This window comes from Scyliorhinus canicula, chromosome 9 (assembly GCF_902713615.1).
Source record: "Scyliorhinus canicula chromosome 9, sScyCan1.1, whole genome shotgun sequence".
NCBI classification, from domain to species: domain Eukaryota; kingdom Metazoa; phylum Chordata; class Chondrichthyes; order Carcharhiniformes; family Scyliorhinidae; genus Scyliorhinus; species Scyliorhinus canicula.
This window is the reverse complement of record NC_052154.1, coordinates 128,285,119-128,300,109: the sequence shown is the minus strand read 5'-3', so window position 1 is coordinate 128,300,109 and position 14,991 is coordinate 128,285,119. Positions and strand designations below refer to the sequence as shown.

At 48.8% G+C, this 14,991-nt stretch overlaps 1 protein-coding gene across 1 annotated transcript in view; it reads right to left on the bottom strand.

The window, feature by feature from the left end:
• Positions 1–14,991, bottom strand: part of LOC119971674 (anoctamin-9-like) — a 239,037-nt gene that overhangs the window by 138,437 nt on the left and 85,609 nt on the right. The window contains exon 7 of the mRNA XM_038807553.1: positions 1,298–1,357. Coding sequence (XP_038663481.1) covers positions 1,298–1,357 — 60 coding nt within the window. The remainder of the gene's footprint in view (positions 1–1,297; positions 1,358–14,991) is intronic.

The window sequence follows — 14,991 nt, the reverse complement described above, 5'->3', positions numbered from 1 at the left end:
GTCACCCTTTTACCCTTTATGTATCTAAGGATATTGAAAGTAGGGCAAAAGGTAACAAGGTGGAAGTATTCCGGGGAGAATCTTAGAGTGTAGGCTTAAGACAGTGAAAAGTTGAGACACTGAATATAATAAAACATAGGAAGGAAACATGAAAAGGGGGTCAGTTCAGAAGAGTTGAGTCAAGTAGGAGTGGGGGGCTTTAGAGAGATGGGATGGAGTGTAGGATTAATAAACAAGAGTTTGAACTCCGAAGAAGAGTCCTATTGGACTTTGAAACTAACTCTGTTTCCCTCGCCACAGATTTCCAGCCCCTTCTGTTTTTATACCAAGATATAGAAGTTGGACTAACTGAGTTGATGCCGGTATGAACAGGGATGTAGGCTCAAGCAGCAAGTCGATAATCCAAGGCTTTGAGTTAATGTAAGTTCACGAGCTATACAGATGTATTTTGGAAGTGAAGACAAAGGGAACAGATGAAGATAGAAGATGGTTTTCTACTGAGAACCAGTTAGGGTTGTCCTTCTGATACACAATTGCCCTACAATATTAGCATTTGTCTGAGGAAAGGGGGAAAGGATACTAATTAAATTGGTCGAGACAGGTTTCATAATAAACAGTCAAGCTGAGGGTGCAGAGGTAAGAATTGAAGCATGAGGAAAGCAGGGAATGAGGGCCAGGGGTTGAGGGGAGTAAGGGGTGATAAAATCTTTGAATAGGGAAGTAAAGGCACTGTCGAGCAACCAGTGAAAGTCCAGTGGCGGAGAATTTGGAACTTCGAGTGGACAGTGGTAAAGGAGATGAGTAAGTGGGATGTTAGTGATTATCAGCATTGACCTGAAGAAATTCTACCCAGTAGAGCTTCAAGATCATGAATAACTTGAGAATTAGCAGCAGTTTCCAAAGCTATGGGAAGTTCAATGCAAGGACAACAGTAGTTAAAAGAATATCTTCTTTCTTGGGGATCCATTGATGAGGAGCAAAGTTTCAAGAAGGATCTGTGTACTGAATGTAAGACAGAGTAAAGGGACGCCATTGGGAGTGGGTTAACAACACAACAATGAATCTTGAGTAAAGGAGTATAATACGATCAGGACTAACATGTTATTGAAACCCAAGAAGGTTCTTTGACAAAACATCAAAATTTGAAAGGAAAATACTAATTTTATTTGTTGTCTTGTAACAGACTGACTGCTTAAGTTTCATTAATACACCCCTTTTTGGAACAGTTGATGCAATAACTAATCTGCTGGAAGTTGTACAATTACATATACGTTTAGTACAAGTTAAAACATGTTACCTTACAAAGCCAACATTGGTCTTTTAATCCATCGACTTTATGATCCCCACAGCAGCAGTTCTACATTAAATAAGCAGCAAATATACAGGTTTAGTTCACAAGAGAATCACAGATGTAAGATACCTCAGCCTTGCTGACGTCACTCATGTTGGGGAATACCCCACATTCAGGTTCACAAGAGTCAAAACGCCAGTCCCATGATATTGTGTGCCCAAATGCAACCACATCCAGTTTTGAAGGCACAATATGCAGCTGTTTGTGGTCGTGTAGGTATAGAGCTAAATGTGTATGGAAATTAGGTCCAGAAACATGCAAGGTTTGGCCCGTGCTCATGATCTCCTCGTGGTGTATTGCAAGAATTAGTAACTGAGGTCTCAGTTATTTTCAATCTATAGGAATAATAATATTAATAATAAGAATTACTTTGATTTGCATTTAGTTGTTGCTAGTGGTACAAAACTAGATGCGAAAGTAAGTGGTGAGGCATCATAGAATGGTTACAGTACAGGAGGCCAGTTCTGTGCCAGCTCTCTGTAAGAGCTACTCAGCCAGTCTAATTTCTCTGCTTTTTTCCCACTGTCCTGCATGTTTTTCACTTTATCCAATTTCCTTTTGAAAGCTTCAATTAAATCTCAGGCAGTTCATTGCAGATCCTAACCATTTGTTGCACAAAGCAAACTTATTTTGCCAATCATCTTAAATTGAGATCCGGACTCAAAGATGCTTCAGGGGTGTGACCATCTAAAATGGCCACCCACAAAGGATAATGGAATTGTGGTCAAGTCGGGACGCAGACAGTACACAGCCCCTGTGTATTGGGCAAAGGAAAACCAGACCAAACTGAAACTTGCACCTGTTAAAGGTCAATCACCGATTTCCCCAGGACAATAGACTCAAAATCAAGGAATAGCAACAGTAGCAGACTCTCCGGCTCCACCTCCCGTTATTTGGAAAGGCCTACGTACTTGGGACAACGGTGACCAGGCCCGCCCAGCTATCGAGGTACCCGCCCCTAATTGGCCAGTATCGATTAGGGTGATCGAGACCCTATTGATCCATTGGATCCTGAGTTAACCCTGCCGAGAAGGGCGCGAAAGAGGAGAAGGATAAGAGGCTCTGCACACTAGGGATCGATCTCTTTTGGGACCAGCCTGTGCCCACACCAATCGCCGCCTAACGACCAGCCAAGTTCAAGACCCGTGATTGCTACCTGAAAGAGAGGAGCCGCAGCCAAGACAAACCTGACGATTTTCAGCCGACACATGTGGGGACTCAGATAAAGGCCTTATCTACCTGCACAGAGCCGGTCATCCAGAAGTTAAGTAAAGGTCATCTTAGTTGATAGGTGTAGTTTAATGCATAGCCGTGTGTATCATTGCACAGAGAGATAAGTCTTGTGTTTAATAACAAACTGTCTTTTGAACTAACATACTGGTTGTGTGGTCATTTGGTCAATACAAGAATACAAGAAACATACACGCTGCTTGTGGTTTGTAAATAAAGATAGCAACAGGGGGAGCTAGATAGTGATAGAGATAGTGGATGCACTTTTTTGTAATCTTCCAAAATTCCCACGGTTGAATTGGATTGGATTTGTTTATTGTCACATGTGTACTGTTATTGGGCAGCAAACACATGGGGCGGAATTCTCCGACCTCCCGCAGGGTCGGCGAATCGTCCGGGGCCGGCGTAATTCCCGCCCCCGCCGTGGCCGGAATTCTCCGCCACCCTGGAATCGGCGGGAGCGGGAATCGTGCCCCGCCGGTCGGCTGGCCCCCCACCGGTTGGTGGACCCCTCGCGACGATTCTCTGGCCCGCGATGGGCCGAAGTCCCGCCGCTGTCAGGCCTCTCCCGCCTACATGATTTAAACCACCTCTGTGCCGGCGGGAGCAGGTGGCGGGAGCGGGTCCCCGGGGTCTTGGGGGGGGGGGACGCAGGGCAATCGGACCCCGGGGGGTGCCCCCACGGTGGCCTGGCCCGCGATCAGGGCGCACCGGAAATGGCACAGGGGCACTCTATTTCTTCCACTGCCGCCACGGCCTCCACCATGGCGGAGGCGGAAGAGACCCCCTCCACTGCGCATGCGCCGGTAGTGACGTCAGCGGCCGCTGTTGCTCCGGCGCATGCGCAGACTCACGCCGACCGGCAAAGGCCTTTCTGCCAGTGCCCGGCACGCCGGGCGGCGTGGCACCAAAGGCAGTCGGCGGAGCGGGAGCCACTCCGGCGCGGGCCTAGCCCCTAAAGGTGCGGAGAATTCCGCACTTGTGGGGAGGCCCGACGCCGGAGTGGTTGGCGCCACTCCGCTATACTGGGACCCCACGCCCCGCCGGGTAGGGGAGAACTTCGCCCAAGGTTTGGAGCTGGAGAACGGAGATGGAGGCTTTGTAGGTGAGGTGGAGGCAGGCTTTTGCAAGGGGTCAGCATTGCGGGCGCTGGCAACAGCGCCACTTCCATTTGCCCCAGGGAAGTACTCGGGGAATCCGGTGGTGGTGGCCACGTTGAAAATATGGAGCCAATTTTGGCAGCACTGTCGGGTAGGGGTTGAAGTTGATGCCAATTTGAGGGACCATGGATTTGAACCAGGGAGGATAGATGCCAGGTTATGGGGATGGGAGGAGCGAGGGGTGTTGGAGATGAATGACTTATTTTTAGAAGGGCGATATGCAGGTTTGGGGGAGGAGTTTGGGATCACGCAAGGGGAGGTTTACAGGTACACACAGGTGCGGGATTTCATGAAAAAGGGTTTTCCGACTTTTTTGGTGGCACCGCCCCCTCATTGCTGGGGAGGGTGTTGGCGGTGATGGAGTTGGAGGGGGTGTCATCTCAGCGATCTATGGGAGGGTTTTGGAGAATAAGGCGCCTCTGGAGGGGGTTAAGACGAAGTGGGGGGAGGAGTTGAGGATGGCGCTGGAGGAGGGGCTGTGGTGTGATGTGCTGTGGAGGGTGAATGCCTCAACCTCGTGCGCTAAATGTGGCACACAGCGCGCACCGGACGAAAACAAAGATGAGCCGGTTGTTTGAGGGAGTAGAGGATATTTGTAGGCGGTGTGGGAGGGGTCCTGCATAGTTCTGGTCCTGCCCCAAGTTGAAGAAATTTTGGAGGTCATTCTTCAGCACCACGTCAGCGATCGTGCAAGTGAATTTAGAGCCCTGTTGCCTCGGGGCCACATTCAGGGTGTCGAACTTGCCAGAGATGCAGAGAGGAGTAGGGGCAGATGTTTTAGCCTTTGCCTCGTTGATCGCTCGCAGGCAGGTCCTGCTTCTCCACGCTGTGCCTCGGTGTGGCTGGGGAATTTAATGGAGCTCTTGTAATTGGAAAAAGTGAAATTTGTCCTGAAGGGGGCGAATGAGGGGTACCATAAACGATGGGGTTTGTTTATACTACATTTCAAAGAGCTGGTTACCGTCAATTGCTATGATGGAGGAAAGAGCGCATGGTAGGAAGATTGGTTAGAGTGTTGAGGGGGATGCATTGGGGGCTTTGTGTTAGTTTTAGTTTGCAATGTAATATGTTTTAAATGTTAAAAAGTTGAATAAAAATACTTTTTAAAAAATTAAAAAGGCAAGAATCCCCATACCTTTTTTAAACAGTTCATCAACATGTTTTCCCACCTTCTGTCAGGAAAACAGGTCATTTTTCGGGATTTATATTTAAATTGTTAAATATTAGAAATAAGATATAGGTTTAAGTGGGTTTAATTTAGTGATTCTGTGCAAGGAAGGTAAATCTTCATGCGAGAGAAAGGTGTGTTTGCATGTATGGGGGGTTGGTCAGCCCAACTGTTTAAAGAGGGTTACGGAGTGAAAAGTAAACAAGCTGGGAGAAATATAAAACCGTTGCTTAGTAACCACGGGCACCTTTAGGGTAGGAATGCTTTTTGAATTATTTAGTTTTAATTGGATTCATAGCAGTTGGTTTTAGAAGGCTGGAGAGGAAACATCTCTCTCAGCGTTGCTAGAAGAAAAGCCATACCATAGAGTCATGGTGAAGAAAACAAGTGTAGGAAATTTAAAGGACAGCTAGTTAAGGAAACTTGAGAAATGAAAAGAAGTTTCCAAGGTGTCTGACGTTAAATGAACAAAGAAGAACCGCCTTTAGAACAGGATACAGGATACTAGAAAGAGAAAAGCTGGTGAGGTTGGCTAGAGACAAGCCACATATCTGAAGCAAACCTAAGGTTTGGTGTTCTTATTTCCAGCGGTTCAAGCAACAGTTGCGTTCTGTTGCGTACTTAGTACCTGAGTTTGTGTATAATTCTGGATGTATGTTGCAATTAAAGATAAAGGAGGTGGAAAACCTTTGCTGAATTTCTTGTTAAAAGTGAAGCGGAGCGTTAAAAGGATAGTTGGAAAACCTGAGGTGGATGTTAAATACAAACAGCTGATGGAGAGCATAATTTGAAGTAAGTTTTTAAAGTGTGTCTTTTTTGGGAGTGGAGTTTGGGAAACTCTCGTGTGACAATCATTTGGGGGGATTGTGAGAGAACTCCACAGAAGATCGTTTGAATGGCATCAGCCACTTGGTTTCAGAGTGGTGTGTTATCTGAAAACTATAAATTTGTGAACCTAAGTGGAGAGTAAAGCAGTATCGTGTTATAATCAAACTTTTCATTTTTAATAGGCGGGCACGATCCAATGGCCACGCTACACTGGAAAAGCAGCTCACCATGATGCAATGTGATTGATGAAAGCCGGCAGTCCCCGTACCCGGGGTCTACCCAACTTGCAACGCCTCGCAAGATCCCTCCCAAAATTCACTTTTTGGCAAATCTGCATATGAGAGCGAGACAGCTAGCCTCAATGTGCAGATTCCGGAAGCCCTTGAGGCTTTAGGATTCATCCCCTTCGCCTCAAACACCTTGGGCGAGTGCCATTCAGCACTGGTCCCCACAAACGGGACCAGGTGGAATGACACTTGTGGGGGTCTCTCAGGGGATCGGAGGTGGCACTGTTGGTGCAACCTAGGTACCCTGGCCACGCTACTGCCAGATTGGCGGTGCCAAGTGGGGGTGCCGGGGTCCCTCCCATAGTGTATTTGGGTTGGGGGAAGGTCAGGGACTGTTTTGGGGGCCTCGGTGATCGCAATCTTGTTACAATAGGGTGTTCCGACAAGTGGAGCTCCCCACTGTACAAAACAGGGCTATGTGCAGCCTCGACCGGGCGTTCCCCTTATACAATGCGAGTCGCGTTGAATAGCCATGTGTTTTCCGGCAGTACCAGCGCCGGGAAACAGAGGGTAAACGTGCTCGCTATGGGACTTTGTTCCTTTTTGGGAGCATCGCACCCAATGTTTTTTTCCTTGTTGTTAAAAACTAATTAGTGGTCCTGTGACTCTGTTCTTCCGCATCCCTAAAAAAATTAAATATTACTTTTAGAATCTTTCCGTCCAGTAGTAACACCAACTGGATCATAACACTTCAAAGATTTGTGTTTATGAATCTCATGTGCCTCTGTTCCTGCACCATCCTAAAATTGTACCATGTAATTTATATTGCTTCTCCTTGTTCCTATGTTTGACATGTATTCACTTTCCTTCATTATTCTTGTTTATATCTAGTTTTGACATTACATCTAACAAGGAAAAGAGGATGGGTATTCCTTTGGGTGTTCCTAATTAATGCAACAGATCACAGAATCATAGAATCTACAGTGCTGAAGGAGGCCATTCAGCCCATAGAGCTTGCACCAGCCCTTGGAAAGAGCACCCTATTTAAGCCCACACTCCACCCTATCCCCGTAACCCAGTAACCCCATCTAATGTTTATTTTTTTGACATGAAGGGGAATTTAGCATAACCAATCCACCTAACCTACACATCTTTGGACTGTGGGAGGAAACGGAGCACCCAGAGGAGACCCACGCAGAAACAGAGAGAACGCATAGACAGTGACCCAAGCCGGGAATTGAACCCAGGACCCTGGAGCTGTGAAGCAATAGTGCTAATCACTGTGCTACCGACCGCCAGATGTTAAACTTCATGGCTGCTTTGTGTTATGAGGTTGAGGTGGCAAAGGCAGAACTACTTGGACATGTCTAGATGCAGGCCCAGAATAAAGTCAACATGCCTCAGAATCCAGACAACTTCAGCGGAATTCTCGTTCGGCTCCTCTGTTCCGCCTGCAGCGCACCCAAGCCCATGGATTTCCCGATGGCGTGGGGTGGCCACAATGGTAAACCCCATTGGCCGGCTGCGGGAAGGGAGAATCCCGCTGCCGGCGGGGCTGCACTGCTCAGGAAAACAGGGCAGGATGACCGGAGATTCCCACCTCTTGTGTTTATTTTTTTTAATCAACATTTTATTGAGGTATTTCTGGTTTTATAACGGTAACAAAAGAAACAGTGTACATATAAATACAAACAAAGTGGAATAGCCGTCTTCCTCTCTCACAGGTCCCACCTTTTCTAGCCTCCTATTCTACACTAAACTATCCCCCACGCCCTCTCCCCTTATGCTAATGGTTAATTCTCCCTAAAGAAGTCGACGAACGGCTGCCACCTCCGGGTGAACCCTAACATTGACCCTCTCAAGGCGAACTTGATTTTCTCCAAACAGAGAAAGCTAGCCATGTCAGTTTGCAAGGTCTCCGACTTCGGGGCTTTGAGTCCCTCCAACCTAATAGTATCCGTCTCCGGGTTACCAGGGAAGCAAAGGCCAGAACGTCTGCCTCTTTCTCCTCCTGGATTCCTGGGTCTTCCGACACTCCGAAAATCGCCACCTCTGGACTCGGTGCCACCCTTGTTTTCAATACTTTGGACATGACGTCCGCAAACCCCTGCCAGAATCCACTAAGCTTCGGGCATGTCCAGAACATATGGACATGGTTCGCACACCTTGCGCCCCTGTCTTCCACCCCAAAGAACCTGCTCATCCGGGCCACTGTCATGTGAGCCCGGTGAACAACCTTAAACTGTGTCAAGGTGAGCCTGGCACATGTTGTGGACGCGTTGACTCTACTCAACGCATCTGCCCAGAGACCATCCTCTACATCTCCACCTTCCTCCTCTTTCCATTTGTGTTTCAGCTCTTCGTTCTGTGTTTCCCCATAAGCTCCTTATAAATGTCCGAAACCCTCCCTTCTCCCACCCACACTCTGGAAACTACCCTGTCCTGTATCCCACTTGGTTGTAGGAGCGGGAAGGTTGAGACCTGCCTGGGTAGGAAGTCTCACGCCTGCAGGTACCTAAATTCATTCCCTCCCGTCAGTTCAAATTTCACCTCCAGTTCCCTCCAGCTGGGAAAGCTCCCCTCTATAAACAGATCGCCCATCCTCTCGATCCCTGCTCTCTGCCACCTCCGGAACCCTCCATCTAACCTCCCCGGGGCAAACTGGTGAATATTGTAAATTGGGGACCAGACCGATGCTCCCTCTGCTCCCACATATCTCCTCCATTGCCCCAGACTCTCGGGGCCGTGACCACCACGGGGCTGGTGGAGTAGCATGCCGGCGGGAACGGCAGAGGCTCCCACGCAGAAAACCCCCCAAACCCCCCCCCCCCCAGCATCCACTTCCTAATCGTGGCTATATTCGCCACCCAGTAAGTTACTAAAGTTCGGGAGTGCCAGCCCGCCCTCCCCCCGGCTGCGCTCCAAATCCCCTTTTTAACTCGCGGGGTCTTACCCGCCCACACAAACTCCGAGATCACCTTATTGACCCGTTTAATAAAGGACCGAGGAATGAAGATGGGGAGACACTGCAACACAAACAGGAATCTCGGGAGAACCGTCATTTTCACTGTCTGTACCCTCCCAGCTAGTGACAACGGGAGCGCGTCCCACCTCCGAAAATCCTCTTTCATTTGGTCTACTAGTCGGGCCAGATTAAGTTTGTGCAGCCGTTCCCATTCCCGCGCCACCTGGATGCCTAGGTACCAAATGTTTCCCCCTACCACTCTAAACGGCAGCTCCCCCAATCGCCTCTCCTGCCCCCTTGCCTGGATCGCGAACATCTCGCTTTTCCCCATGTTCAATTTATAACCCGAAAACAGGCCAAAATCCCCATAATTTCTTCCATCCCTTCCAATGGATCCGACACATATAAGAGCAGATCATCCACATATAGCAAGACTCTGTGTTCCACCCCCCTCCCTTCCAGCCCTATGAGGATCTCTACGCAATTGCCAGCGGCTCTATGGCCAGTGCGAACATTAGTGGGGAGAGGGGGCATCCCTGCCTCATCCCAGTGCATCCCTGCCTCGCCCGATGTCAACTTGTTCATCCGAACACTTGCCACGAGCGCCTGATAAAGCAGCCTAACCCAGTCGATGAAGCCCCGCCCAAATCCAAACCACCCCAATACCTCCCACAGATAATCCCATTCCACCCGGTCAGATGACCACTGCCTCTACGCCCCTACCCTCTGGGGGCATCATGATAACATTCAACAGCCTTCTTACGTTGGCCGCCAACTACCTCCCTTTAACAAATCCCGCCTGGTCCTCCCCAATCACGCAGTCCTCAATCCTTGAGGACAAGATCTTAGCCAAAGATTTGGCGTCTACATTTAGTAGGAAGATCGGTCTGTAGGACCCGCACTAACTCCGGGTCCTGATCCCGCTTCAGGATCAATGAGATAGTGACCTGTGACATTGTCGGGGGCAGCCCCCCTCTCTCCCTTGCTTCATTAAATGTCCTCATCAGCAGTGGTCTCAGCATCCCAAAGAACTTTTTGTAAAACTCCACGGGGTACCCATCCGGTCCCAGGGCTTTACCCGACTGCAGGGCCTTCTGCTACCTCTTCCAACCCAATCAGAGCCCCCAGCCCTTCTACCAAGTCTTCATCCACCTTCGGGAACTTCAGACCCCCCTAAAGATTGCCTCATCCCCTCCGGCCCAGTTGGGGGTTCCGACTCATACAGTCTGCTGTAGAATTCCTCGAACGCCTTATTGACCCCACCTGAATCTCCGACCAGGTTCCCATCTCTGTCCCTTACTTTCCCAAACTCCCTGGCCACCTCCCACTTTCTAAGCTGCTGCGCAAGCTTTCTACTGGCCTTCGCTCCATATTCATAGATCGCCCCCCTCGCTTTCCTCAGCTGCTCTACCACCTTCCTTGTAGTTAACAAGCCAAACTCCGCCTGTAACCTCTGTCGTTCCCTTAGAAGCCCTAACTCTGGGGTCTCCACATACCTCCTGTCGCCCTATAGTATTTCCTTTATCAGTCGGTCCGTCTGTGCTCTATCTGCCTTCTCCCTGTGGACCCGTATCTATATCAGCTCCGCTCTAACCACCGCCTTCAGCGTCTCCCAGACCACCGCAACCAAACGTTCCTCCGTGTCGTTGACTTCCAGATAGTCCTGGATACATTTCATCAGCCACCCACACACTTCCTCATCTGCTAGAAGTCCCACGTCCAGCCTCCAGTACAGGCGCTGGCCACATTTCTTGCTCTTCTGTAGGTCAACCCAGTGCCGGGCATGGTCCGAGATTGTGATCGCTGAGTACTCAGTGCCCACCACCCCCATCAGTAAAGCCCTGTTCAGGATTAAAAAGTCAATCCAGGAGTACACTTTATGCATGTGCGAGTAGAAGGAAAACGTCTTCATTCTCGGCCGCCCAAATCTCCATGGGTCCACCCCCCCATCTGCTCCATAAACCCCTTTATCTCCTTTGCCACTGCTGGCACCTGCCTGTCCTTGAGCTGGATCGGTCTACCCAGGGTTAATGACTGTGTTGAAGTTCCTCCCCCATAACCAGTTTATGCAAATCCAGGTCCGGGGTCATCCCCAACATCATCCTTATAAACTCCACACCATCCCAATTCGGTGCGAACACATTCACGAGTACCACCAGCATCCCCTCCAGCTTTCAACTGACCATTGTGTACCAATCCCCCACGTCCGCAGCCTCCCTATTGTCCCACAGCAAAAGTACCTCCCCCGTCAGCAGAACATTTCACCCCATCCCCCCCCAGTAACAGAACTATACACACAGCCCCCTCCAACAATCATACCATCTGCTCACCCCACATTGCGCTTCCGTGAGCTAGCCCGCCCTGCTAGCTTGGTGGCCCCCACCCATGGCGCCTGACATTTTCCCACACTTGTTTCCTCCCCCCCCGCTCGGACACACATATGCAAATGTAACCAATCCCAACCCAATTGCCCAAAAGGAACACGCAAAGAAAATCAAAAAGATCAAACATCTAACATTCACACCTCCATCCCCCTTTAGTGCAAATGCAAATGTTAACTTCAGCAGCTCGTCAACAGACCCCAACTCAATACAAAAGGCATTATAAGTAACATTCAAAGACAAAAACTTTCCCTTTTATTAAAAAAAAAATTGAAGAGGAAAAAGAAAAAAAAACACATGAGCACTGCAGCAATGTTCAGTCCAAACACCTCAGTCCGCTACCAGCCCTTTCTTTCTTGTGATGTCCATCGCTTCCTTGGGCGACTCGAAGTAGAAATGTTGCCCTTCGTGCGCAACCCAAAGATGGGCCGGGTACAGAAGTCCGAATTTTACTTTCTTCTTAAAAAGGGTCGATTTTAGCTTGTTGAACCCTGATCTTCTCCTGCCCAGGTCCTCTCTCAGAACCTGATATATACGCAGGATGCTGTTTTCCCATTTACAGCTCCATGTCTGCCTCGCCCACCGTGGAATGCACTCCTTGTCCAGGTAGCTGTGGAATCTCCCCAACATTTCTCTTGGGGGGTCACCCACATGCAGCTTCCTTGCTAGCACTCTGTGCGCCCTGTCCACCTCCAAGGGTCGGGTGAACGTCCCCTCCCCCAGTTCTTTCTCAAACATACCCGCTATGTATGCCCCTGTGTCCGTTCCTTCGGATCCCTCCGGGAGACCCACGATTCTCAGGTTCTGCCAGTAGGACTTGTTCTCTCAGTCCTCCACCTTCTCCAGGAGCCTTTTCTGTTGGTCTCTCAACATTCCCACCTCCAACTCCACTGCAGCTTGGTGCTCCTCCTGCTCAGTCAGTGCCTTCTCCACTTTCTGGATCGCCCGATCTTGAGCATCCAGTCTGAGTTCCAGTCTCAAAATCGACTCCTTAATCAGGTCCAAGCTTTCCTGTTTCTGCTTGGTGAAGCCCTCCTGTATAAACTGCATCAACTGCTCCATCGACCGCTGAGTCGTCAAGCCAGAAATTCGATCCTCCGCCATGCTTTCTCCCGTTGCAACCTCAGCCCAAGCCTTCTCCATTCGCCTATTTCTTCCTTTACGAGTACTCCTGGTCTGCTTCCCAATGCACTGATGTAGGATTCCTCTTCACAATTGCATCCAACATCAATTTTCCACTTCAGATCCGACAAAAAAAATCGGGGAAAAAGGTCCAAAGTTCCGACCCGAGCGGAAGCCACCAAATGTGCGACCTACTCCTCCATAGCTACCACCGGACGTCAACTCCTTGTGTTTATTGATTCCCTCATACACTATCTTACTCCTTCTGCACATTCAGAATACATAGGACTTTTGTACAGTATAATATCAAAACTAGCAGAAAACAAGAATAAATTAAGTAAAATGATGGAGTATAACGTATAATGGAGCATAATTAACCAAAATATGAAACAAAATGTACCAATGGGACACAAAGGCACAGGCAATGATCCTTTTTTTAAGAGATGTGCTACAACAAGTAATCTTGCCAATATTCACTGCAGTCTTTGCAGCACATGTCCACTTTTGGGAAACCAGTTCACATCAGAATGCTTTTCCAAGGAGACTTTTCTGTATCCTGCTAAAACCACATAAAATAAGCAGAATTTTATTTTAACTAAGTCACTGCAGAGGACTGCTTTTGGTATCTGCAGAAGAACAAACTTTTTCAATGTGATCTTCGGATTATGTCTGGCTTTATTAAGTTAGATTAAAAATAACAAATTTCTAGCAGTGGGTATGATAAAATGCCAGTAAGATATTATTATATTGTTATGACGGAATACAGTTTTAAAACCTGGAGTAGAATTTAGCGATCGGAAGGCGGGACCGGAAGGGACTGCAAATCTTGGTCCCACCTGAAACCAATTAAATCTTGTGATATTACACTGACTGTGGTGGGCACTGTGTCCATTGGCAATGCACCGTGAACTTTAAAAGCAAAGTCTTCAGGCCGCTGAATAATCAGCATAAAGGAAACTGCAGGAAATGGCAGCTGCAAGAAGCCACAGCAGATGGGAGGGGAGTTCCAGCAGCCAGCAAGTGTCCCTTTTCCCAGATGACTGCCTCCAAACCCTGGTGGAGGCAGTAACAAAGGAGCAATGCCTAGATACCGGAGGATGGAAGGAGAAGACCAACTCACCTCACCAAGAAGGCATGGACCGACGTGGCAGCAGAAGTCAATGGCCATGAGCTTGTCTGGACAACATGGATCCAGGGCCAGGAAAGATTCAAACACTCAGGTGCTCAGCACTGGTGAGTTCTGAGTAGGCATTGTGCTGAATGGGGCACTGAGGAGGGAGGCCATCCATGGTTGCAATTAAGTGTGAGGGTTTCATGTAGTCTCAGAGCCCGAATGGCCCAAGGCTGGAGAAATGATTCAGCAGCCTTTGGTCCATCAAAGGTTCCGGTTGTCCAAAGGGGGTGGAAACATTCTCAAACCTCTTGGGGCTGTAATGAGTTGGGGGGCAGCATGATATGGTGTTTGAGGTGAAGGTTTCAGCATTCAATGGAGCTCTGCACTGATTTGCAGGAGAAACAAAGCCACAACAATTGGGAGCGATTTGCCACTAGTGGTGGAGTGCCAAACCTGGCGATCTTCACCAGCCATAAGATGGGATCCCTGGTGCTGGTGGGCAAGCTGGTAGATCATCAAGTTGTGGCATGTCTGAAGACACAAACAGGGTAAAAGTGATGAAGGAGGGTTTCATAATGACCTCATTTGCCCGTCGGACACTGAGTAACCTCAATACAACAAAGTCCAACCACGCTGGCAAGCGTGTGCTGAGATATTAATCTGCCTGATGTGATTTATGAATCTTACCCTGTGTTTTCATCCCTCAGGTAATCCATCTGCCAGAACCAGCCAAGACACAGATGATTCCCTTGACACTCGAGACATCGAGGAATGCACACATTGCACACCATTTTTGAGCACCCAGTACCCATGCAGAAAGAGGCACACTGGTGGCAGTGACCATGATGGAAGAGTTGTTAGACCAGAGAGAGAGGATGGGGAGGCTGTTAGACAGCCAAAACAGATATCAGGGGACCCAGAGCAAGGCCACAAGAAACAGAACCCTCAAAGAAACACCAAAGGTAAGATATGGGAGGGGGGTGAAGAAGGGGGTGGGGCCAAACGACAAAGGATAGGGAAGGGGGTAGCACCGCATATATGTAAATAGAAGATAACTGCCCACTGTATGACAAGCTACCCAAGAAAAGTGCCTGAAACAACAAAAGGAGGGGAGGGGAGGGAGGGTGGGTCCAACCAAGGGAAATGTCTTGTATATTTTAACCGATGCACATACCATTGATGAGTGTATAAAATGTAAAACTTTAATAAACACATTTTTTTTAAAATGAAGAGTTGTTAGGGCACAGTAGTGAGGACACTTCAAGCGCGCGTGGGCAGATGGTGGAGGCAGTGAGTGTCCAGTGTGCCAGCAATCAGGGGTCTGCTGACGACAAAGGCCATGTTGAGACCAAGAGAGGTGATGGGCTGTCCAAAAGGTGGCAAAGGCTGCTTGTCCAGTGGTATGCGTGGGGACACCTGGCAGTGAAGCCCGAGGGTGTGTGCCA